General features: G+C 38.3%; 1 protein-coding gene and 1 long non-coding RNA gene across 5 annotated transcripts in view; one reads left to right on the top strand and one right to left on the bottom strand.

The window, feature by feature from the left end:
* Positions 1 to 6,026: 6,026 nt before the first annotated feature.
* On the bottom strand, positions 6,027 to 23,814 carry LOC126298387 (uncharacterized). Of its 3 annotated transcripts, none has more exons than XR_007552602.1 (3): positions 23,628 to 23,814; positions 9,287 to 9,474; positions 6,027 to 6,326 (listed from the first exon to the last, which is right to left on the bottom strand). It is a non-coding gene; the product is annotated as an uncharacterized LOC126298387 (long non-coding RNA). The 3 variants fall into 3 exon arrangements; XR_007552601.1 differs by having other exon boundaries at positions 9,287 to 9,469; XR_007552603.1 differs by having other exon boundaries at positions 9,391 to 9,469; positions 23,628 to 23,813.
* LOC126298385 (inactive phospholipase C-like protein 1) overlaps positions 22,317 to 24,183 on the top strand; it is a 63,925-nt gene continuing 62,058 nt past the window's right edge. For both annotated transcript variants that reach the window (XM_049989693.1, XM_049989692.1), the window contains exon 1: positions 22,317 to 22,561. In XM_049989693.1, the coding sequence (XP_049845650.1) occupies positions 22,369 to 22,561 (193 nt within the window). In that variant the 5' untranslated portion in view covers positions 22,317 to 22,368. The remainder of the gene's footprint in view (positions 22,562 to 24,183) is intronic.

Genomic DNA, 24,183 nt, shown 5'->3' with positions numbered 1-24,183 from the left:
TACTTCACATACAATGTATATTACAACATCTGAAACATACAGTTTTTCAGTTTATTAGCTCAGTAATTCATCTGGATATAATGTTAAGAGTCAGAAAATTTAATTTTGTACATACTTTTTCACATTTATCAAAGAATCACTACAGATCCCTACAGACAAGAAAAAAATCTTTTTGTTTTTTGGCCAAAATTGGTGTTACTTTTTGTGAAATTTGACGTTTTTTGTCAAGTTAGTTTTATTTTTACCAAATCAGTTGTATTTTTGCCAAGCTTGTCGTAATTTCATTGACAGATCTGTTATTTTTCCCAAATTAGTTATATTTGTGCCAATTCTGTTATTTTCTGGCAAATTGTTTCTTTCCTTTAACGCACCAATTTTTTGCCAAAGCAGTGATATCTTTTACGCTAAAGCCTGTTTTATTTGTTGCCAAATTCCTTGTTTTTTTTCCAAATTCACTCTTATTTTTTGTCAAGTTTAGTGTCCTTTTCACAAATTCTGTGTTGCCTTTGCTCACAAAACCATTGATTTCGCATTATTTCGCTAAAAACTGTACAATTTGTGTTACCATTTTCATGAAATTTTTCTTCCCCTACAGATCTCCTATAAAAATAAGTATAATTAAATAATTGCTTTATATTATATACACCAATGGACTTGCAACAGTGGTAGCACTGGTTCTCATTAAGCATTTTCGGTCTTGGCTAACACATGGATAGGTGACCGTTCAGGTCTGTTGAGTACTGTTGGCAATCAGGGTGCCCTAGGCCCTGATGAGGCCAATTGAGGAGCTTCTTGACCAAGAAATAACGCCTCCAGTCACAAAAAAAAAGAAAAACAATGGCTGTGACAGTTGTGTGGTGTCCCTATGCATCTCCATACCTGCATCCAGTGACGTCTAAGGGCTGAGGATGATACGGTGGTCAGTTGGTTCCACTGGACCTTCAAGGCCTGTTCAGAAAGTTTGCTTTTTATACTATAGACTAGTAAAGATGCCTAGTACGAATAGGTGATACATGTTTGGCATACAAAAATAAAACATTCTGTTACAAAAGACAGATTTTTTTTTAGTTATATGATAAATTATACTGTGTATAGGTATGTAAAATCCATCTTTGCAACACCAGTAATTGCAAAGATAGATTTTAAACACCTTTAATAACTGTAAAACAAATAAGTATACTGTGTCCCCATGAATGAAGAACTTAATCACACTTCATTTCCAGTTATTTTCCCCCGGTCTTTAGAACTCTGCTCATAAAATCATAAAAATATTTTTCTTTTGTTTTTGTTCCTTATAAAGTTGTTTCCCTTTAAACATTGTTTAGGGAAGTGTTTCTTTCATTTAATTGTTCCTGAGCAATAGCCCATCATTAATAATTCTTTGTGAAATTAAATCTAAAAAAAAATGGTGCAGTCCATTTTTTGCATTCACAACTGGTTTCTTGGCACACTTTCTGTTTCAAGCAAAACAGTCATCTGTGCTGTAGCATATCATTCTTGGAGTGCTCTCTTACAATGGCATTTGAAAATTTCACCCTGTAAATAGTACAGGTTTGTTGCAGTCAGAGCATAATGCTCTCCCAGACTTCTTGGTTTTTGTTACATGAATTCCTACAGGTTCTCGTACCAGAAATTGATGAAACCCCACCAGTGATATACTGCATTCAGCTTGCACCCTGTGGAAAGTGTGAGGCAATAAAACATACATATTCAGAAAGTGAAAAATAAACTTTCTGTACCATTTCTCAGACTTGTGCAATGATCCAACTGAACTGAATAGAATTTCAAAACAGTCAACTTCTCACTTAGTTGGGTTTTAGCATACATAACAATGTGGCTTTTTGACGTTTCATTCATGTTAGTTTTTTCTTGTGCAAGAATTTCTGTTTTGTTACAGGTAATTAGCATTGCAAACAGGCTTTCTGTTACATCACTTTCTGTAAGGTGACTTCGCTGAATTTACATTGTAATTTTGGTATGTTGCACCTGATTGCAATCATACAACATGCATTCATTTTATGATACTGAAGCTACAACAACATTATTGCACTTCAGTAACAATTATTGATTTTCTGTCCTACTCCACATATGTAGAACACAGTTTATGGTCACTCACACTGCCATTGATGTAGAGACTGGTAGCACAAAGAGGCCTTTCCTTTAGTCAATCACATGGAGTTCATGAAGTGAATAGTTAGCCAGAAGCAAAGTCCAGAGCAAATTGAGAGTCACCATAAGCACGTGAAAAACAGTCCAGAGGGAACTGAATGAAAAACATCAACCCAGGAAGGTCAATCACTCTGCTATTAAATCACACTTATCATAGGCATCAGAGTATAGCAAGAAACGCTGGACAAATGTGGGGTCACATTAGTGACACATACTCTTGAGTCAGTGGATGGGCCCATGTGACGTGACCCTGATGCTACCATCCATGGGAGCAAGTTTCAGCCAAGCTACAAAGCCTGAATATATCTGATGTTACTTCCGTGTTGATACTCAGGCTTGGTGGAGAATCAAAATCGTTGTCAGATGCTCACCTCCTTCGCTCTTTAAACAGCATGTTGGGCTGGAAATGGCCTGGCCTGTGTTAACTTCATCAGCATCTACGTGATTACTCTGCTATTTACAATAAAGTGCCTTGCAGAGGGTTCAATGAGCCACCTTCGAGCTATCTGTCTACTGTTACACTCTCAAACAGCACGCGGGAAAAACAAGAACTTAAATTTTTCTGTGCAAGCTCTGATTTCTCTTATTTTATCATGATGATCATATCTCCCTATGTAGGTGAGTGCCAACAGAATGTTTTCGCAATTCGAGGAGAAAATTGGCATTTGAAATTTCATGAAGAGAACTTGTCACTACAAAAAATGCCTTTGTTTTAATGATAGCCACTCCAATTTTATTATCATGTCTGTGGCACTATCTACCGTATTTCACGATACTACAGAACGTGTTGCCCCTCTTTGTACTTTTTCAATGTCATCCATCAGTCCCATCTGATGCGGATCCCACACCGCACAGCAGTACTCCAGAATAGGGCAGACAAGCGTGGTGTAAGCAGTCTCTTTAGTCGACCTGTTGCACCTTCTAAGTGTTATGACAATGAATCACAATCTTTCATTGGCTCAACCCACAACATTATCTATGCAATCATTCCAGTTTGGGGTATCTGTTATTGTAATCCCTAACTATTTATTGAATTACATCCTTCAGATTTGTGTGACTTATTGCGTAATCGAAGGATGAGGAGAAAGTGGCTCCCACAGTATTTTGTCATCATGATCAGCCAGGTTCGATGTCAATTCTGTTTGTGGAATTGTCAGCAGATTGACGGTTTCTGGGGTAATGCTCTGTCCTGCCTGCAGGGGAATGTGTGTCAGCCATGGTTCAGGTAGGAAGAACCATTTGGCCTATGTGGGCATCTCAATACGGGAGCTCAACCTCTGCCAATTGTTTGGTGAGCCATCTCTGGTGCTAGGGGGAGCCTTACGTGCCTTAATGGGTAAAAATGGTTCCACCTCTATTGGTTCCCATTGCTGGTCATTATCCCCCACCTCCTTCTCCCTGTTGGTGCCCGAAAAGAGAGCAGAAATTGTAGTGGTGGCAGGCAAGCTGTTGGGTATGTTTGTCCCAGGCATGGTTGTGTCAAGTCATGCCCCGACAGCTGCTGAGGGAGAGGGGCTGCACTATGTCTCATTGTGGCTGGAGCTGATTTTAATGCCTGTCTATCTGCTTCTGGCTGGGCATAACCTCAAACATTTGCTATCTTGTTGCTGATGGTGACACCTTGGGTCCATGCATTGGAGCCCATGTGGTAATAAGACTGTTTGCATGGGTGATGGTTAACTGAGTCAGGTGCAGTCGATCACTATGACAGTGTTTATGTGGATGGACCCATAGGTTGCAAGGAGGGCGATGAGTGAGTGTTCTTAGGGTTGTCTGTTGTCATCATCTGGCATGTATGCATTTTGAAGGTCCTGGCCATTTGCTCAGCTTCAGAATCAGATGCTGTATTGAATGGGGCAGTGGTCAGGTGCTCAATACCATTGCAAATACAAAAATCCTGAAACAAACATGCCACAAAATGAAGGCCATTGTCATAAACCATAGTGGAAGATATAGTAACCAGAACTGGACATGGCCAGGAGATGCTGGCCTACTGGGCATCGATGGTAAGCTGTCAAAAACCACAAAAGACTACAACAAAGAGAGCAAGACAACATGACAAAATGATAAGCCCTGGGTGTAAACTAAATTTTGAGCCAAGACATAGCAATACCAAGAACCAAGCAACAACGAATACTAGGAACAGTACAAGAGCACAGTCAGAACATGACCAAGGTCAATGCTCCTGGATTGCTAGCTTTATAGAGCAGCCACAGGCAACATTAGTCTGGTACATGGGTTCTGGTCCAGGCCAAGCGCTGAGGCAGTGACAGCAACACTCGCAAATATTAGAAGCTGTTGTCTGAGTCCATGCATTCCAATAGGCTTTCCAACTCATCGAGCCGGGATACCTGAGAAGGTGCCACCTCAATTGAAAATACGGTGGAGAGGGCATGGGTGATAACTGCTGTGGTAGTGGTAGCACTCTGTGCTACATATGGAGAGTTAGAGAGGATGTCAACAGTTAGCTACCACATCACTCCTCAAAATGTTCCAACAATATAAATATGTATTCTTTGCCAAGGGTGGTGAGGGTGGAGCCAAGGGTTTAAATGCTGCACCAGGGTGATGGATTGTGGGTGAAAGCCAGGCAGCTGCAGACCACAAGTTCCATTGCAGCCTCAACATCAGGGCAGTACCCATGACACCATACTATTGCCTTCATTATGCACAGTCTGCTCCATTTATTTCCAGCAGCAGCATGAGCTTCTGCACCCTATTTGTTATTGCTGTTGGCATTGGGAAGATATAGTGTACACTGGCAGCTATTGTTGTTATCTTTCACTGGCCAAAACAGACATTTGTTAGATGCCCCAGTTTGTGGCATGAAAAACAGGTGACGTCACGGAACAGTCATGATATCCTTGATACCTTGGCCTGTGATGTGGACTTCATTTCATATCCTGGGACTCTTAGACAATCACATGGAGGATACTCATTTATGAGCTTCCACTCACTTTGGGACATACCTACAGTGAACAAAGCACTTTTTTTTGTGCGTGTCTACCAATGAAGATAGTAGTGGATTTCTAACTACTGAATCCCACTTTGTAAGTCTGCTAGATGGTCAGGTGCTTAGAAAATCAGATGATAACATTGACTAGTTGTCATCAGTTTACTGTACCATTAAACATAGCTTGTGCTGCTGCTTTTACTTCTTGAGCTTTGTCAGTGTTTAGCACATCATGTAGGGCTGGAACAAATGACTCTAAAGCCTTTGCACTAACTTCATTATTGAGAGACGGAGAGAGAGAGACATACTGTAATGTTTTAGACAGAATCAAGTCAAAATATGAAAGAATCATCATCACTGAAGTACCATATTTTGTACTGAAATCATGTTTATTACAAACACCAACTAACAGCCAGAGCCGAACAGAATAGTAATTCTGAACGGAGAGTACAGCTATTTATGCAAGCCCGTACACATCTTCCATACAGTTCTGATTTCTTCCCATGTGATTTCAAGATTATTGGAGCCCCAAAGAAAAACATATGTGGTTGTTGGTTTACTTCAGATGAAGAGGTCCATGCCTGGGTATGGTCATGGTTCCATATGCAGCGGCAAACATTTTTACATGATGGCGTTGACCATCTTGTCTCAGAGTGGGATAAATGCTTTGAAAGTTATGGTGATTACCTTTTAACTAGTGACCAGTTTACTTACTTTTTTCCATCTGTATCATTTTCATTTCACTGCCCTTTATAAGATAATAAAGTAATCTTTGATAACTGAAACTGCAGCAAAGGAGGAAATGAGATAGTTTTAAATCTAAAAATAAATAAATGAATACATAAAGGAATAGCTGGGATAATAGTGTTCAAGGGGAAAATCAGAAATAACCTGACAACAACACTGAAACAGTCAAATGAAGTCTGCACACTGTGCTAAGGCTTTTCTTTTTTCAGAAATTAAAAGGTAACCTACATTCATTGGCTACAGTGTTACAAACTACATTCATTGTTGTTAATGTCTGCCTTAGCATTAAAATACTGAGCAGGAAAACGTCCAGGAAGGTAATCATATAGACGTCTAAATAAGCATTTAACGGAGAAGAGGACTGGGTGGAGGTGAGAAGCTTACAGCCTTAAAGGGTGGAAACGGTTCCACCTCTATCAGTTCCCATTGTTGGTCATTGTTGACCCACTGTTGGAGCCTGAAAAGAGAGAAGAATATGAATTATATGTAAGGAACCTTTTACTGCATGAAAAGTGGCTAGCTCTACATAAAAATACCCAGTCACAATAGTATGAAAACTAAAAAACAACAATGATTGTTTTGGGGCCTTCATTAACTTAGTACAATTTGGATGATTTTGGAAACATTTTTTTACATAACCAATACTAAAATAAGTATTCATTTCAGTGTATGTTAATGGGATCATTATAATTCAACTCCTGCCATGTTAGCACCTTCTTTAGCTATGAGAAACTGTTTGACTGACATCATAGCAGAAATCATTATTAATTATTTATAAATAAAAATAATTTGCTTATCATTATTTAACTGATAACTATGAGCACAATAAATATGTTGTGTTATCATGGTGTTCAGTGAGAGAAAGAATGTAATTAATAAAATCTTTAATGAAGTTACTGTCATACACCCTAAGATAGAATTTACTATGAAACACGAAAACAACAATTCACAGTATTTTTTGGACATACCCATAACACAGAATAGTGGAAACTACTTTGTTCAGAAATTGTCAATGAGAAATCATGTCATTCACCACAGCACAAGCAAACTTTTTCTGTTGTATCATTTAAAGACCTTTGAAAATCTCTTTGGATAGAAATTAAGTGAAGAGCAAATGGAAAGTAACAAATCATGAAATGGCAATATAACTGAGTTATACAGGGTGTTACAAAAAGGTACGGCCAAACTTTCAGGAAACATTCCTCACACACAAATAAAGAAAAGATGTTATGTGGACATGTGCCAGGAAACACTTAATTTCCATGTTAGAGCTCATTTTAGTTTCGTCCACCTACACTCAATGGAGCACGTTATCATGATTTCATATGGGATACTCTATGTGTGCTGCTAGAACATGTGCCTTTACAAGTACGGCACAACATGTGGTTCATACACGATGGAGCTCCTGCACTTCTCAACAACAGATTCGGTGACCAATGGTTTGGTAGAGGCGGACCAATTCCATGGCCTCCACGCTCTTCTGATCTCAACCCTCTTGACTTTTCATTTGTGGGGGCGTTTGAAAGCTCTTGTCTACACAATCCCGGTACCAAATGTAGAGACTATTCACGCTCGTATTGTTGACGGCTATGATACAATACGCCACTCTCCAGGGCTGCATTAGCGCATCAGGGATTCCATGCGACGGAGGGTGGATGCATGTATCCTCACTAACGGAGGAGATTTTGAACATTTCCTGTAACAAAGTGTTTGAAGCCACGCTGATATGTTCTGTTGCTGTGTGTTTCCATTCCATGATTAATGTGATTTGAAGAGAAGTAGTAAAATGAGCTCTAACATGGAAAGTAAGCGTTTCCGGACACATGTCCACATAACATATTTCTTTCTTTGTGTGCGAGGAATGTTTCCTGAAAGTTTGGCCGTACCTTTTTGTAACACCCTGTATAAAACACTTAACAATGAATGTGCCATGGAAAAAATGTGAATAGCACGTTGGTAGCGCAAAAATAAAAACAAAACAGAATTTGATATAACACACTAAAATATGACGGTAATATTTCTCACAAGATGACGCTATGTTTTAAGAATTCAAAAGCAAAACTTAGTTGTAGATGAACAGTGTAGTAAGATACAAGTTTAGGCATAAAGCTAACCTCATTAAAGCAAAATTCACTCACTCTGATATGTGCAGCATATTGTGGTTGATGTAAAATATAGATGTGGGGCAGGCAGGTAGGAATTATCACATACACTTCAAAGAATATACTCAATCAAGAAGCTATAAAAACTCCCTCTGATGTTTCCTTCAGACATGAATACACTATACTAATAGCATTTATCAGCATATGGAAGAATTTCATGGGGGCACCTACAACTTATATTTTGAATGCAGAGATATCGTGCTGAACAAGTAAAACAAATATATCCATCACACCGATTTCAAGGATACTGATGAATTCCTTGAGTGATCTGCTTGTATGCATTCTGAATATAAGGTTACACCCTGTATTACTTGTTTGTTTCATTGTGATGTGCTTTGCATTCAATGATTGTGGCTCATGGAGGACATAATATGTGAGTGATGGTTCTTCCCCATTAAAGCATCATCATAATTGATCTTTTTTTTTTTGTTAATTTATGTGAGGCTGCTACACAATGTTGGAATTTTTGTTTTTGTTTTTTCATACTATTAAAAAAGGGTATTTTTAACATTGAATTAGTGAGTCTGTATGTAATAAATGTTCTCTATATTCAGCACTGGCTAATTATTAACTTAGGTACTTACCTCCCCTGGATGCAATCTCCTCCCCCCCCCCCCCCCCCTCCGAGTTTTTTATGCTTTTATAATGGGCACTTTATATCAGTCACGATTCCGTGAATCACTTCAGAACTGTGACAGAAATAAATAATTAGTTTTAAGTCATTAACAGTTTCTGTATCTCTGAAAGACAACATGCCTGGTCTCATCAAAAACATATGCTGTACGAAGGTTTTTAAATTTTACCATTAATTACAAGGGCTATTTGTTTTGAAAGATCCATTAGTAAGGAGACTGTATTTCCAATTGTCGTGATACAGTATTTAGTACTGTCTTTGTTGGCCACCAGTTCAGCAGATGTGAACATCTTCATGAATGAATGGAAAAAGGACTGAAAGTAAGTGTTTCTGTTAATCTACTCATAGCCTCTATTCCATTGTTCACCACACTGTTCAGCCTACATATTCATAAAATCAAGAATGATCTGTCTAGTTTTGTTCTTTCATTGTGTGTCCTATACAATTATTACATATTTAATTAGATCTCTGTATAGTAGTGATCTATGTGTGCATGTACATGGATGTTGTAAAATGAAAGTCAGTGAAAAAACAAAGCATTCAGTCAAGAGATATAAGTTGTTACCAACTACATACTTAAGTCAGCAATAATATTACATAAACAGATTGTATGTAGATTACCAGATTGTACGTAGATTACCATGAATTGACATGGATTCCTGTAGTTTTGAGTAATATTAACACTTCATGATGTTTCCTCTAGATTATAAGTGCACAACATTTACCAAGGCCTCGAAGATCTTCAGCGAAGGGTGATGTTATAGATCCATATGTCATCGTTCAAGTACACGGAACGCCATCAGACTGTGCTTGTAAGAAGAATATTTATTATGTTTCATTCATATTTCCATTATGTAGTTAATCATGTTAATGATTCAACTGCTGTAATCATTGTGAATTTGTAAGATATGTGATTATTTTAAGTCACGAGAGAGAGAGAGAGAGAGAGAGAGAGAGAGAGAGAGAGAGAGAGAGAGAGAGAGAGAGGTATGACGCTGCAGATAGAAATCCCATTTCTCAGTGTGATGTATACACTACTTTTACTCTTCACAGTTGACTATTGCATATGACTAATGCAGAGTATTGCCCATTTCACTCACACATCCTTGTATGAGGAATAGTTTGCTTTCTGATTTCACTATAGGTTACATTATTGGTAATATGTTAGATTATTAGTGGATACTTTCACTTCCCATCTTGGAACAATTTCCTATTACTGCCAATGTTTTATTGAGATTTATTATCATGAGAGAATACTGCCTTGCAGTGAACAGGGGAAATAACTTTTATTTAGTTATTTCTCCTATTGCTTGTAGACTATGTTTATACAGCAGTTCATCATGCATTGACTGTCAAGAAATGCACCTGGCAAAGCAAACGTTTCATTTGTTTCTCTCTCTGTAAGCTCCTTAATTATTGTCAAGCTATCTGACTATCTTTGCAACTAATCTGTTCTTTACATTGCTCAAGTTACATTCAGTTATCCAAAAGTGAATTACAAGAACTGCAAATGCGAACTGCTGCAGTACTATCATTGATTTTGAGATACATGTATTCAAAAACCTACTCACTTGCACAAGAGCACAAAATTGTGTAATCATTCCCTACAACTGTTCCTCTCACACTGAGTGAAGTGTGCTATGTCCAGGGACATTAGTGTCCAAAACCCTATGTGGCTGTCTAGATTTAGGTGTTGTGTGCTGCCTGAAAGTTGATTAATGGGAATACCAGTACAATAACACAGCTGATTTCCTTGTCCATCCTCATCTTTTCAGACCTTGTGCTTCTTTACATCAAGAGTGTGAACATCACTCTTCATTTCCCCCTCCCTCATCTCTCTCTCATTCCCCCCCCCCCCCCCCCCCCCGATCTCTCTCTCTCTCTCTCTCTCTCTCTCTCTCTCTCTCTCTCTCTCTCTCTCTCTCTGCCTATTTGTCTTTTACATAATGCATACATTTTAAACTAAGGGTAGCTTTCATTGTGTTACATAAGTCTTTTGCAAATGTCACTTCTCCCTCTCTCTGCCTCTCTCTTCCATGATACATGCAATGCAAAACTTACCATCTGACAGTTATTAACTGTGTTGTTATTTACTTTTTCCCCTCTGTAATACCAATAATTTCATTATTCTTAAATGGACAACAATGTACATATTACACATCACTTATAGACCACATAGCCATGTGTGTTAAGAGCATTCCTTCTGGGATGGGGAAGTGTGTCAGCCAGCCTAGATGTGATTTATAGATCATTTTTCACATCCCATTCAGTGAATATTGGGCTGATACCCAAGTTACACCTCAGTTACAAGGTTTTCAAACATTTAGAAAACTCTTACTCACTTTCACATAAATAACACCATCACCAGACAATTGGGGTACACACATTCCGTCCTGGAAGGGAATGGAGTGGTGATATGATGGGCAATTAGACAAGCTGCAAACTAACAGTACCAAATAATTAATATTCATGCCAATCCTATGACAATGCGGAAGAAAGAAACAAGAAAAGGAAGATTACACACCACTTACAGAGTTGTTAACATACAGGTGAAATTAGTTTCAAATAATAGATATCTCATTCCTTACACACCATTTCTGTGTATCATCTTTTATCCACTTAAACTGGAGACAGTGCTTTACTAGTGGTACATTTTGCACTGGACTTGATCCCAAAGATGACCTTGCTGTCTGGTCTCCTTCTCCAAACAACCAACAAGTTAGTCCCAAAGATTATGTTAATGTTACAGGCCAGTAAGTGTAAGCTTCATGTGATCTCATAAGCATATTACCTGATGGAACAATCATCCAGCTTCCTGATATGTTACTGCTAGGTCTGCTCTACTTATGGTATTGTATGTTATTGGTATACAGTTTCAGTGTATGACCACTCATTGTATGACCACTCATTTTTACTCTCAGAAGAGAAAGTTGAATGGAAACTGCAAATATATTTCTATGCAAATGAACATCGGTTGTACTGGTTGTGAAATATATCCTCCTTCCCTCTTATTACTACAACAGGACTTGGTGTTTAGCTTCACCTTTCCCACTATTTTTCCTTTACTATCCCCGCTACTTTCTTATTCCATTGTCTCAGTCCCTTCCTATTTTTGATTTCTACTACTGTTGTGTTTAGTATTCTACAAAGTTTTTCATGTTTTATCCTTTTGCTCTTTGCATTTTGTGTCCTTACTGCTTTAATACCAGTATCTCTCACAAATTTCACACTTTGCTCTTGTTTGTTTGTTGTTGATGTCTTCAATCCTGAGACTGGTTTGATGCAGCTTTCCATGCTACTCTATCTTGTGCAAGCTTCTTCATCTCCCAGTACTTACTGCGACCTACATCCTTCTGAATCTGCTTAATGTATTCATCTCTTGGTCTCCCTCTACGATTTTTACCCTCCACACTGCCCTCCAATATTAAATTTGTGATCCCTTGATGCCTCGGAACATGTCCTACCAACCGGTCCTTTCTTCTTGTCAAGTTGTGCCACAAACTCCTCTTCACCCCAATTCTATTCAGACCACCTCATTAGTTATGTGATCTACCCATCTAATCTTCAGCATTCTTCTGTAGCACCACATTTCGAAAGCTTCTATTCTCTTCTTGTCTAAACTATTTATCGTCCACGTTTTACTTCCATACATGGCTACACTCCATACAAATACTTTCAGAAACGACTTCCTGGCACTTAAATCTATACTCGATGTTAACAAATTTCTCTTCTTCAGAAACGTTTTACTTGCCATTGCCAGTCTACATTTTATATCGTCTCTACTTCGACTATCATCAGTTATTTTGCTCCCCAAATAGCAAAACTCCTTTACTACTTTAAGTGTCTCATTTCCCAATCTAATTCCCTCAGAATCACCCAACTTAATTCGACTACATTCCATTATCCTTGTTTTGCTTTTGTTGATGTTCATCTTATATCCTCCTTTCAAGACACTGTCCATTCCTTTCAACTGTGCTTCCAAGTCCTTTGCTGTCTCTGACAGAATTACAATGTCATCGGCGAACCTCAACGTTTTTATTTCTTCTCCATGAACTTTAATACCTACTCTGAATTTTTCTTCTGTTTCCTTTACTGCTTGCTCAATATACAGATTGAATAACATCGGGGAGAGGCTACAACCCTGTCTCACTCCCTTCCCAGCCACCGCTTCCCTTTCATGCTCCTCGACTCATATAACTGCCATCTGGTTTCTGTACAAATTGAAAATAGCCTTTCGCTCCCTGTATTTTACCCCTGCCACCTTTAGAATTTGAAAGAGAGTATTCCAGTCAACATTGTCAAAAGCTTTCTCTAAGTTTACAAATGCTAGAAATGTAGGTTTGCCTTTCCTTGATCTTTCTTCTAAGATAAGTCGTAAGGTCAGTATTGCCTCACGTGTTCCAGTATTTCTACGGAATCCAAACTGATCTTCTCCGAGGTCGGCTTCTACTAGTTTTTCCATTCGCCTCTAAAGAATTCGTGTTAGTATTTTGCAGCTATGGCTTATTAAACTGATCGTTCGGTAATTTTCACATCTGTCAACACCTGCTTTCTTTGGAATTGGAATTATTGTATTCTTCTTGAAGTCTGAGGGTATTTCATCTGTCTCATACATTTTGCTCACCAGATGGTAGAGTTTTGTCAGGACTGGCTCTCCCAAGGCCGTCAGTAGTTCCAATGGAATGTTGTCTACTCCCGGGGCCTTGTTTTGACTCAGGTCTTTCAGTGCTCTGTCAAACTCTTCACGCAGTATCGTATCTCCCATTTCATCTTCATCTACATCTTCTTCCATTTCCATAATATAACCTTCTGTTATACAGCATTACAAATAGTGTTTAAAAAGGTTTTTTTTCACTCAAAAACAAGTTCAGAGATGTTCAATATGGCCCCCTCCAGACACTCGAGCAATATCAATCCGATACTCCAACTCGTTCCACACTCTCTGTAGCATATCAGGCGTAACAGTTTGGATAGCTGCTGTTATTTCTCGTTTCAAATCATCAATGGTGGCTGGGAGAGGTGGCTGAAACACCATATCCTTAACATACCCCCATAAGAAAAAATCACAGGGGGTAAGATCAGGGCTTCTTGGAGGCCAGTGATGAAGTGCTCTGTCACGGGCTGCCTGGCGGCTGATCCGTCGCCTCCGGTAATTGACGTTCAGGTAGTTATGGATAGATAAGTGCCTTTGTGGTGGTGCTCCATCCTGCTGAAATATGAATTGTTGTGCTTCTTGTTCGAGCTGAGGGAACAGCCAATTCTCTAACATCTCCAGATACTGTAGTCCAGTTACAGTAGCACCTTTGAAGAAAAAGGGGCCAAAAACTTTATTGGCTGAAATGGCACAGAAAACGTTCACCTTAGGCAAGTCACGTTCATACTGAGTTGTTTCCAGCGGATTCTCAGTGCCCCATATACAGACATTGTGATGGTTGACTTTCCCATTAGTGTGGAAAGTTCCTTCGTCACTAAACACAATCTTTGAAACGAAAGATTCATCTGTTTCCATTTGAGCAAGGATAAAATCACAGAAATCGATTCTTTTAATCTTATCAGCTGCAGACAGTGCTTGAACCAATTTCAGACGATAAGGTTTCATAACTAACCTTTTTCGTAGGACTCTCCATACAGTTGATTGTGGAATTTGCAGCTCTCTGCAAGCTCTGCGAGTTGATTTTCCTGGGCTGCGAACAAATGCTTGCTGCTTGTGTGCTACATTTTCATGACTCGTTCTTAGCCTTTTCCCTTTGCACAAACACCCATTCTCTGTAAACTGTTTATACCAATGTTTAATACACCACCTATCAGGAGGTTTAACACCATACTTCGTTCGAAATGCATGCTGAACAACTGTCGTCGATTCACTTCTGCCGTACTCAATAACACAAAAAGATTTCTGTTGAGCAGTCGCCATCTTAGCATCAACTGACGCTGACACCTAGTCAACAGCGCCTCAAACGAACAAATGTACAACTAAATGAAACTTTATAGCTCCCTTAATTTGCCGACAGATAGTGCTTAGCTCTGCCTTTTGTAGTTGCAGAGTTTTAAATTCCTAAAGTTGTGGTATTCTTTTTGAATCACCCTGTATTGTCCTCAAGTACACCGCTCTTGTATAGACCCTCTATATACTCCTTCCACCTTTCTTTTTTCCCTTCTTTGCTTAGAACTGGGTTTCCATCTGGGCTCTTGATATTCATGCAAGTGGCTCTCTTTTCTCCAAATGTCTCTTTAGTTTTCCTGTAGGCAGTATCTATCTTACCCCTAGTGAGACAAGCCTCTACATCCTTACATTTGCCCTCTAGCCATCCCTGCGTAGCCATTTTGCACTTCCTGTCATCCTCATTTTTGAGATGTTTGTATTCCCTTTTGCCTGCTTCATTTACTGCGTTTTTATGTTTTCTCCTTTCATCAATTAAATTCAATATTTCTTCTGTTACCCAAGGATTTCTACTAGCCCTACTTGATCCTCTGCTGCCTTCACTACTTCATCCCTCAGAGCTACCCATTCTTCTACTGTATTTCTTTCCCCCATTCCTGTCAATTGTTCCCTTATGCTCTCTCTGAAACTCTGTACAACCTCTGGTTCTTTCAGTTTATCCAGGTCCCATCTCCTTAAACTCCCACCTTCTTGCAGTTTCTTCAGTTTTAATCTACAGTTCATAACCTCTTTTGTTTCTGCTCAAACTTATTTCTTCTTTTCCCAGTGTCTCACCACCTCATCTATTTCTTGTTGTTTCCTTTTATGCCATACTCCTCTTATTATCTGTCTAAGGTTTAAATTGCATGTAGCGTACTCAATTTCTTATTTCCATTCCATTCTGCTCTTTATCCAGAGAATGCACTAGTCACACCCATGTACAATAAGGGTAGGAGATTTGATCCACAAAACTACTGCCCATTGTTACTGACATCCATCTGTTGTACTGTAGAACCTTAAAACATATTCTTAGCTCAAACATAATGAGGGACCCAAAACAGAATGACGTCTCCATGCTAACCAGCATGGACTCCAAAATCTGCCTGTGTAACCTACCTCATGCTTTTCTCACATGGCATAAGGTTTTAAAGTGATGGAAAGGTCAACAAATTGCTTTAAATGTTCAGAAATGTAAAACTCTGTCCTCAAAATGCAAAAATGATAGTATCCTACGATTACAATATCAGCGAGTCATGACTGGAATTAGTCGGCTTATATGAGTAAGTGGGTGTCACAACGTATGGGAACATAAAGTATAAATGTCACATAGTGCAGCAGCCTATAAAGGGTACTGCTACAGAATGCTGATGCAACCCATCTCATCACAGAATATTTCTCAAGTGGGTGTAAGCGATATAAAAAAAGTCTAACATGGGCTATTGAATGTATACAAAGAAGGTGGGCATAAATTGTTAAAGATTTAACTGAATCACAGGAGAATGTCATGTAGATCCTTAAAAACCTGAACTGGCAGACCCTTTAAGATAGAGACCAACAATCCTATGAAAAGCCACTTGCAAAATGTTAAGAAACGGCATTGGATGAGGAGTCTGTGAGTAAACTACAACCTCCTATGTATCCTTATGATAGCCATGTGCAATGTGGTTACTGTACACTCTTACACACCCTGAAGCACTCATTCTGAATGAATTATGAACTTGTGCAAACACACCTGACTTTCCACAGATTTTATCACATGTGAAAGACCCATGCTTCCCTAACATGTACACACTGCTGATGGGTGTGACCTGCACCAATGCCTTTCAGTGTGTCTACAGCCAGAAACAAAGAGTATTAAGATCAGGTGATTGGAGAAGCTGTGCTATTGGACCTCATCAACCAATCAATTGCACATTACACATCTGCGTTAGGTGCAGCTGTATGCGGCACATAAATTGGGTGGCACTACATCAAATGACTTCATGCAAAGATAACATTGTACAGTAAAGTAGGTAATTAGTTGCAAAAAAAAAAAAAAAAAAAAAACTGGTGGTAAACAGTACCTGTAAATTTTTCTGACAAAAGTGCGTGACCATATGAGGCTGTCTCTGTCACCCAAAATTCCTGCCCACCCATTGATGCTAAACTGAACCTGATGCAATGCTTTGATAAGGCTCAAGGATCTGTATCTGCCCACAAATGGTTATTTTATTAATTTATTACGAGTGTAATCTCGTCTTCTTCTTCATCACTCACACAGTGTGAATCCCATCTCTTACTTAAAAAATGCAAGCTATAAACTGTAGATCTTTACTGTTCAAATTTAGATTCCATTAGCAGAACTGTAATCTGGTATGGTGGTCCGCTGACGTGAGAGATTGTTGTAAGGAATACAGATAAAGTAATTGATCATACAAGAATATGGTTTATGCCTTAGGAACTCCAATTTTTCACAGAACTACAAGAAGTACAATTTTCTACTCTTACTACTTGTTCCTCCATATCTGGTAGGCAACCTGTCCAAGGTCTACCATATTGAGAATGATGGCAAGTGTGCAAGTTATCGAGACACACTGCTGAACATTTTTCCAGATGGAACGTGTCATTCAGGATTTCATGTGGGGCAAACCTGATCCATCCGCCCATGAACCATGAATCTGGCTACACTTTGGGTGGCTTGCAAGCCTCGATGGTACAGATAGCCAAACAATACATGAAACCATATTGGAGGGGTATCAGTTGAGAGGCTAGGCTAAAATATGGTTCCTGAAGAGGCGCAACAACCTTTTCAGTATTTGCAGGGTAACAGTCTGGATGGCCTCGTACCATTATCCAACATGACATTGCAATGGAACGCTACAGCCATTACATTACCGGAGGAGGAGGAGGAGAAGAAGAAGAAGAAGAAGAAGAAATGAATTGGTTGAAGTTAGATACAGTGGCAATTAGTGAAATGCAGTGGCAGGAAGAACAGGATTTCTGGTCAGATGAATACAGGCTTATCAACACAAAATCTAATAGGGGTACTGCAGGAGTAGGGTACTGCATGAAAAAAAAGAATGTGGATGAGCTACCATGAAGAGCATATTGAATGTATAATTGTAGTCAAGACTGATACAAACCCAAGACCCAACATAGTACTGCAGATTTGTATTCCTACTAGCTCCCCATATGTTGAAGAGGCTGAAAGAATGTGTAATGGGATAAAATGAATTATTTTGATAGTTAAAGAAAACAAAAATTCAATCATAATGGTGAATGGTACTAAATACTAGGTAAGTGAAGAGAAGGAAAAATAGCAAGTGAGCATAGATTGGGGGAGACATGGAGATGGAAAGCTAGCAGAATTTTGTGCAGAGCATAATGACAGGTTGCATATGTGGAAGACCCGGAGGCACCAGAAGGTTTCAGATATAATCATAATGGTAAGACAGTTCTAAACCAGATTTAGAACTGTGAAACATATCCAGGGACTGATGTCGTTTCTGGCCATAATTTAATTATTATGCACTACAGCACTACAGATTGTAATCGGAGAAATTGCAGAAACTTAGGAAATTAGAGTTGGGACCTGGATAAGTTAAAAGAACCAGAGGGGGCTGAGAGATACAAAGTTAATGTTGTACAACAATAGACAAACAGGAAAAAGAAAGACAACAGACCATGAATGAGTAGCTTTGAGAGATGAAATCTGAAGGCAGCAGATGGTCAAAGAGGAAAAAAGAGCATGTCCAGTAGAAATCCTAACATAAAACAGGAGATAGTGAATTTAATTTATGAAAGAAGGGAATATAAAATGCAGCTAATGAAACAGGGAAAACAGGATACAGACAATGAAAAATACGATTGACTGAAAGTGTAAAATACCACAACAGGAATTGTTAGCTGTAGAAGCATGCATAACAATGGGAAAGATACATGCCACATACAGGAAAATTAATGATACATTTGAAGAAAAGAGAAGCACCTACATGAATAGGGCCTACTAAGAGTTCAGATGGCAAGCAAATGCTAAGCAAAGAAGGGAAAGCAAGAATGTGCAAGGGGTATACAAAAGGGCTACACGAGAGAACCAAACTTCAAACTGGGGATGAGGAAGAAGATGAAGATGAGTTGGGAGATGTGATGCTGCAAGAAAAATATGACAGAGCACTGAGGCACCTAAAAACAGTGCACCTGGAGTGGACGAGATTCCATCAAGATTATTGATAACTTTGGAAATGCTAGCCACGACGAAACTACTGACGATGATAACAACAATGATGATGTCATTGATGATTAGTGTTTTAGGGTGCCAAACAGAGAGGACATCAGTGACCTATCCAGTATGCAAGTATATGAAACAGATGGAAAAAAACCCATATTTCAAGAATGATGTTTTAATTCCAGTTCCAAAGAAGGCAAATGCCAGAAAGTATGAATGCCACAGAGCCATCAGTTTAGTAATTTCCAGTTGCAGGATAATGACATGGGTTATTTCAGGAGAATAGAAAAACTTGCAGAAGCCTACCTCAGGGAAGATTAGTTTGTGTTATATGGTTAACTGTAAGTGAAAAAAGGTAAGTTTAAACTTATAGCATTTGTAGGGTTAGAGTAAGCTGTTTACAATGTAGTCTACAACATACTCCTTGAAATTCAGAAGATAGCAGAGATAAAATACAGGGAGCAAATGATTATCTACAATTTGTATGGAAGTAGACTGTAGTTGTAAGTGTTGAAGGGCATGCAAAGGAAGCAGTAGTTGAGAAGGGAATGAGACAGGTTTGCAACCTCTCCCCAGTGTTGTTTACTCTATGCATTGACCAAGCAGTAAGGGACACTGTGGAGATATTTATGCAAGGAATTACATTTCTGGGAGGATAAATAAAAATTCTGACATTTGCTGAAGATATTGTAATTCTGTTGGAGATTGCTAAGGATGTGGAAGAGCAGCTGAACTGAATGGATGGCGTCTTGAAAAGAAGTTGTAAGATGCATGTCAACAAAGGTAAAAAAAGAGTAATAGAACATTGTTGAATTAAATCAGGCATTGCTGAGTGAATTAAATAAGGAAATGAGACACTAAGAGTGGTACATGAGAGTTTTAGTATGTTGCCATAAAAAAATATGATGGCTGAAGTAGCGAGTATATACATTGACGACTCCAAAACAAGAAAAGCATTTCAGGCAAAGATGAATTTATTAACATTTCATATAAATTTAAGTGTTAGGAAATCTTTACTGAAAGTATTGAACCTTGTATGAAAGTGAAATATTGTCAATAAACAGCTTAGAAAAGAAAGACAATATCAAATTTTGGAACGCAGTGCTACAGAAGAGTGTCGAAAAGTAGATGGGAAGAATGGATAATTCATGAATAGGTATTGAACTGAACAGGGGATAAAAGAATTTTATGGTGCAGCTTGACTAAAATATGGGTTCAGTTGATAACAGACATCATAAGGCATCAATAAATAGTAATTTGGTAATGAATGGAAGGGTATGGGATAAAAATTGAAGAGAGTGACTAAAAGTTGACTACCATCAGTACATCACTATTAATGTTGTTCATACTCCATTGAGTCAGAGGCATTCATCCAGTTGTGGTACCTACACAACATCCACATGGTACATATACAATGAGTTATAGAGGAGACTGTTGTAAGTGCCTTGTCTGATAAGTGTCATGTTCAGATGGCTAAGCATAGAGAATAACAAAATCTATAACAAATAGACAATGCACATCAGCAAGAAGGCATTGTGCAACACTCAGAACTGACTGTTCTCACTACTAGTAAAATTTCTCACAGCTCAATAAGTGTTCTTTTTTATTTTTAGACTGATGTTTTAGGACATTTCAGTTTTGACCATTATTATCTCCTGTAATATAGTACAGTTTCATAACCATTAAGTGTAGATGTAATGTTGGAAAATAATACTTTGAAGTATACCATGTGATATGAAGTATCTCATCATAATTACATCAAGTGTATTGTGCAGACACTGCTAAAGCTATGTTCAAAACACTGTGTTTACCTCCCAGAGACAGCAGATGTCACTTGTGTGCCATGTTCGGTACAACATAAATTATTGGTCAATTCCTTAATTTTTCACAAGTTCATGTATGATATATTTGTCCTCTGCAGTCCTCGTGGATGAGAAATACTGCATTTCTTACACTCACTCACTTTTTACAAACAGTATAAATTCACTCCACTGGCCTCCAAGTTAAAGCCACACAGTAACGGCCACTTCTCGTATAATGAGTGTAAGACTTTCATACATGTACAAGGCATCACCGAAGTACAATAGTAATTGCAAGTCAACAGTAAGTCTTTGTATCAATGTCAAAATGTCCCTCATCTATCGTGTAGGTTCCCATGAATGCAGATATTTTCTTATTGTGTATCTTTAAGTAAATACACTAGTGGAAAAGTAACATTTGTAGGACTGATGTAGTTATTTCATACTTGCATGGGGCACTAATACCTGGTGGTAAAGGCAAACATTTACATTTCTAAGCTGTGAGTTGAGTAGAAACCACACCCAAAGTATTAAAGTGCTAAGCACATAACCACATTTGTCTTGGTGCAAATTTGCTCTCCTGTTTTGAACTGAGTTACGTGTCAAGACAATGTCAGTGAGTTCAATTTATACTATGAACTGAATTTTAGTATGAGCATATTATGAGGACATAGGAGGCTGGATTATTGTTCTGAAGAATTGCCCTAGTTATTGAATGTGGGCTGCAATTTATCTATCAGTGTTGTTATTGGTGGTGTAAAGAGGATGCACATGTTTATCATTCACTTTCTAAAAGGCAGCAACATATAGATTAACTTTGAGTCCTACATTTTCGTAATCACAACACAAATTACAAATTCATACTAATGTTGCACACTGGGAGACATTTGATGGAAGCAACAAACGACTAATATGAGTCCACTGTCAACTATTTGAGTGGCAACTACTGGAGTGTATCAGGTAGTGTCAATAAGAATCAGTTTGTGTCACAGCGGGTGCTAGAAGGCAGAAAGATTACAGTTTAAAATTTCACAGTAGGTGCAACCACTGTCTACAAAGACTGTACTACTCTAGAATTTGCTGTAGTAATTCTGAACAGTGCTAGAAATATCCAGTATATTGTATATTCTTTGTTGCCATTTCATAAAATATCGTGGAGATGTGCTCTTTCAGCACAGCAGAGAACATGCACACCCCTCTAACATTACTTAATATGCCATCTGAGTTTATTAATCAGCTCCCAAGGTCAGCAAAATCACGAGAACACTTGAGTATTTAGTCTGTGATATTATGGGATTGTGTCTAAAGTCATATGCATTACCATTCCTTGACCAGATAAAAGAGATGGGGATCACTATTTTCCAGGATGACATCTGAAACCTATTTGGTTGACATTGTGTGTGACTGCAGGATTGCTTGTTGCCAAAGGAAGCTATAAGAGAAACAAAAATTGTTGCCCAGGACAATACACTGTACAGCTGTAATATTATTAGCATAAAAATTCATTTATGTGTAACAATTACTTTAAGGTCATCATTCTCCACTAAGGTATTCATTTTTGACATTGGACTGTCTCGTTCTTGGGTTTTTTTTTTTGTTTTTTTTTTTTGTTCCCTGGATCTTTCTTAACAACTTTTATCACTCTGAAAACACTTAAGCTATTCTCTAAGTGTTCCTTGTAGAAAACTAATTATTATAATTAATTAATCTCAACATCAACTGCTCATTTGGATTTTAACATTTTATTTTTATATTGTGAAATAAATAACAAATATTATTTATGATTTGCTTTGCAGTAAAGAGGACTAAAACTCTTACAAATGAAGGTGAATCTCCAGTATTTGAAGAAAGTTTTACTTTTTACTTGGCTCTGCCAGAAGCTGCACTAGTGAGATTTATAGTTCTTGATGATGAGTTCATTGGTGATGATTTTATTGGACAATATACAGTTCCTTTTACATGTTTACAACCAGGTGAGGACTAATCAATAATGCCTTAAAGTGAATGTTTTAACAGTATTTACTGAACATTGATAGTTAACTAGATTGTTCAATATATGAGCATAGATCACCAACTACCAACAAGAAAATGAGGCTGGGCAACAGGCTGACAAATAGAAATGCATAGCATAATAATATAGGCCTATGCAAAGTTTTCAAAATGTTTCTTCTTCAGAAAACACAAACACACACACACACACACAGACACACACACACACACACACACACACACACACACTTCCTCCAGTCTCTATCTACTAGCTAAATTTTGGTCCAAAAGCTTAGCAAAGTAGGATTCCTCCCTGTGTGCCTGTCTGCTATTCACAAGGAAACATCGCCTACTTGCCCCCATGTTTTAACGAGAAAAATAAAAACACAGTTGCAAGATACTAGCCTCAGTAATCGATTCCGCGTGAAAAACGAAAATTTGGGTCACTATTCTGATAGTATGCATTTATGACCTTTTGAAAGTAGGCTACAACTTTTAAACTTTCGCGCGCACCGTTTATTTGACAGTCGCACCGCCCCACTGAAACCGCCAAATGTCCGAGCGCGAAGTGAGAATGGGGTTTATGAAATACTGTTTTCATATTGGTAACATGTTTTCTTCATTTTGTCATAGTGTGCGGTTTCTAGCAGGTGCCAGAGGTCTCTTTGCGTTGAATATTTTGATGTTGCGATTCACAAGTACCGTGTAAATGAACGAAATGAATGGTTGTGTCATTAAATAAGTAGCATAGCGCTATTTAGTTATTGGCATCGCTACTGTGCGTTAAGTCCCTCGGACTTTAAAGCTGGCACTATTAAAGTGAAGTACCTTTGCCAGAAATGGACTATTCTTCATCGTGATTGGCACGATTAAATTGTTAATCGAAAATCATTAACTTGATTCCATAATTATACTTTGGTTATTTAGGTTTATTTATTTTGATTCTGAGGCGCATATATAGCTGCAGAACATTAGTACGAGAATATTGTTAAAATAACACGTTACGTATATGTGCGTGAGGTTGACACATTACACACGCATATTACTTACTATTTTTCGCGTAAAATAATATGACAGTTCTCCAACAAGTTTTCGAACATGTTCCGGGGAAGTATCGACCTCTCCCCTCCTCTTCCTTCACTATGAACATCCTGCGAATAGGAGAGCTATGATCTTCATTCCGCTGTACGGTACTTCGCTCTCGGCCATTAGGCGGCTGCACTGGGGAGAAGCAAGAGATAAACATCCGGTGCGCGCGAAGTTTAAAATTGCACGTTTTGGTCATAATTGCCTACTGTTACAATTTTGGCCCAAATTTTCGCACGGGATCAGTTGCTGTGGCTGGTATCTTCCAAGCGTGCTTGTATCTTTAAATTATAAGGTCGATTTGCTGAGGTTTCCATCTCACGATTTCTATTTTGTAATTAGTAAGGTATCAACCTACAAATAATTCTACTTCATCCTGAATTTTCTGTTAATTTAGCCAGAATTTTCGTATGTTTTTCAATGTGTCAATATTTTTGAGTTGTTCATAGACTCCATGGGAAAGGAACACTCTCCTTTCACTTTTTGTTTTCAGGCAACCAGTCTTATTCCTTCAATTGTT

The sequence above is a fragment of the Schistocerca gregaria genome, chromosome X, assembly GCF_023897955.1.
Source record: "Schistocerca gregaria isolate iqSchGreg1 chromosome X, iqSchGreg1.2, whole genome shotgun sequence".
Lineage (NCBI taxonomy): Eukaryota > Metazoa > Arthropoda > Insecta > Orthoptera > Acrididae > Schistocerca > Schistocerca gregaria.
This window is presented reverse-complemented; position numbering and strand designations above follow the sequence as displayed.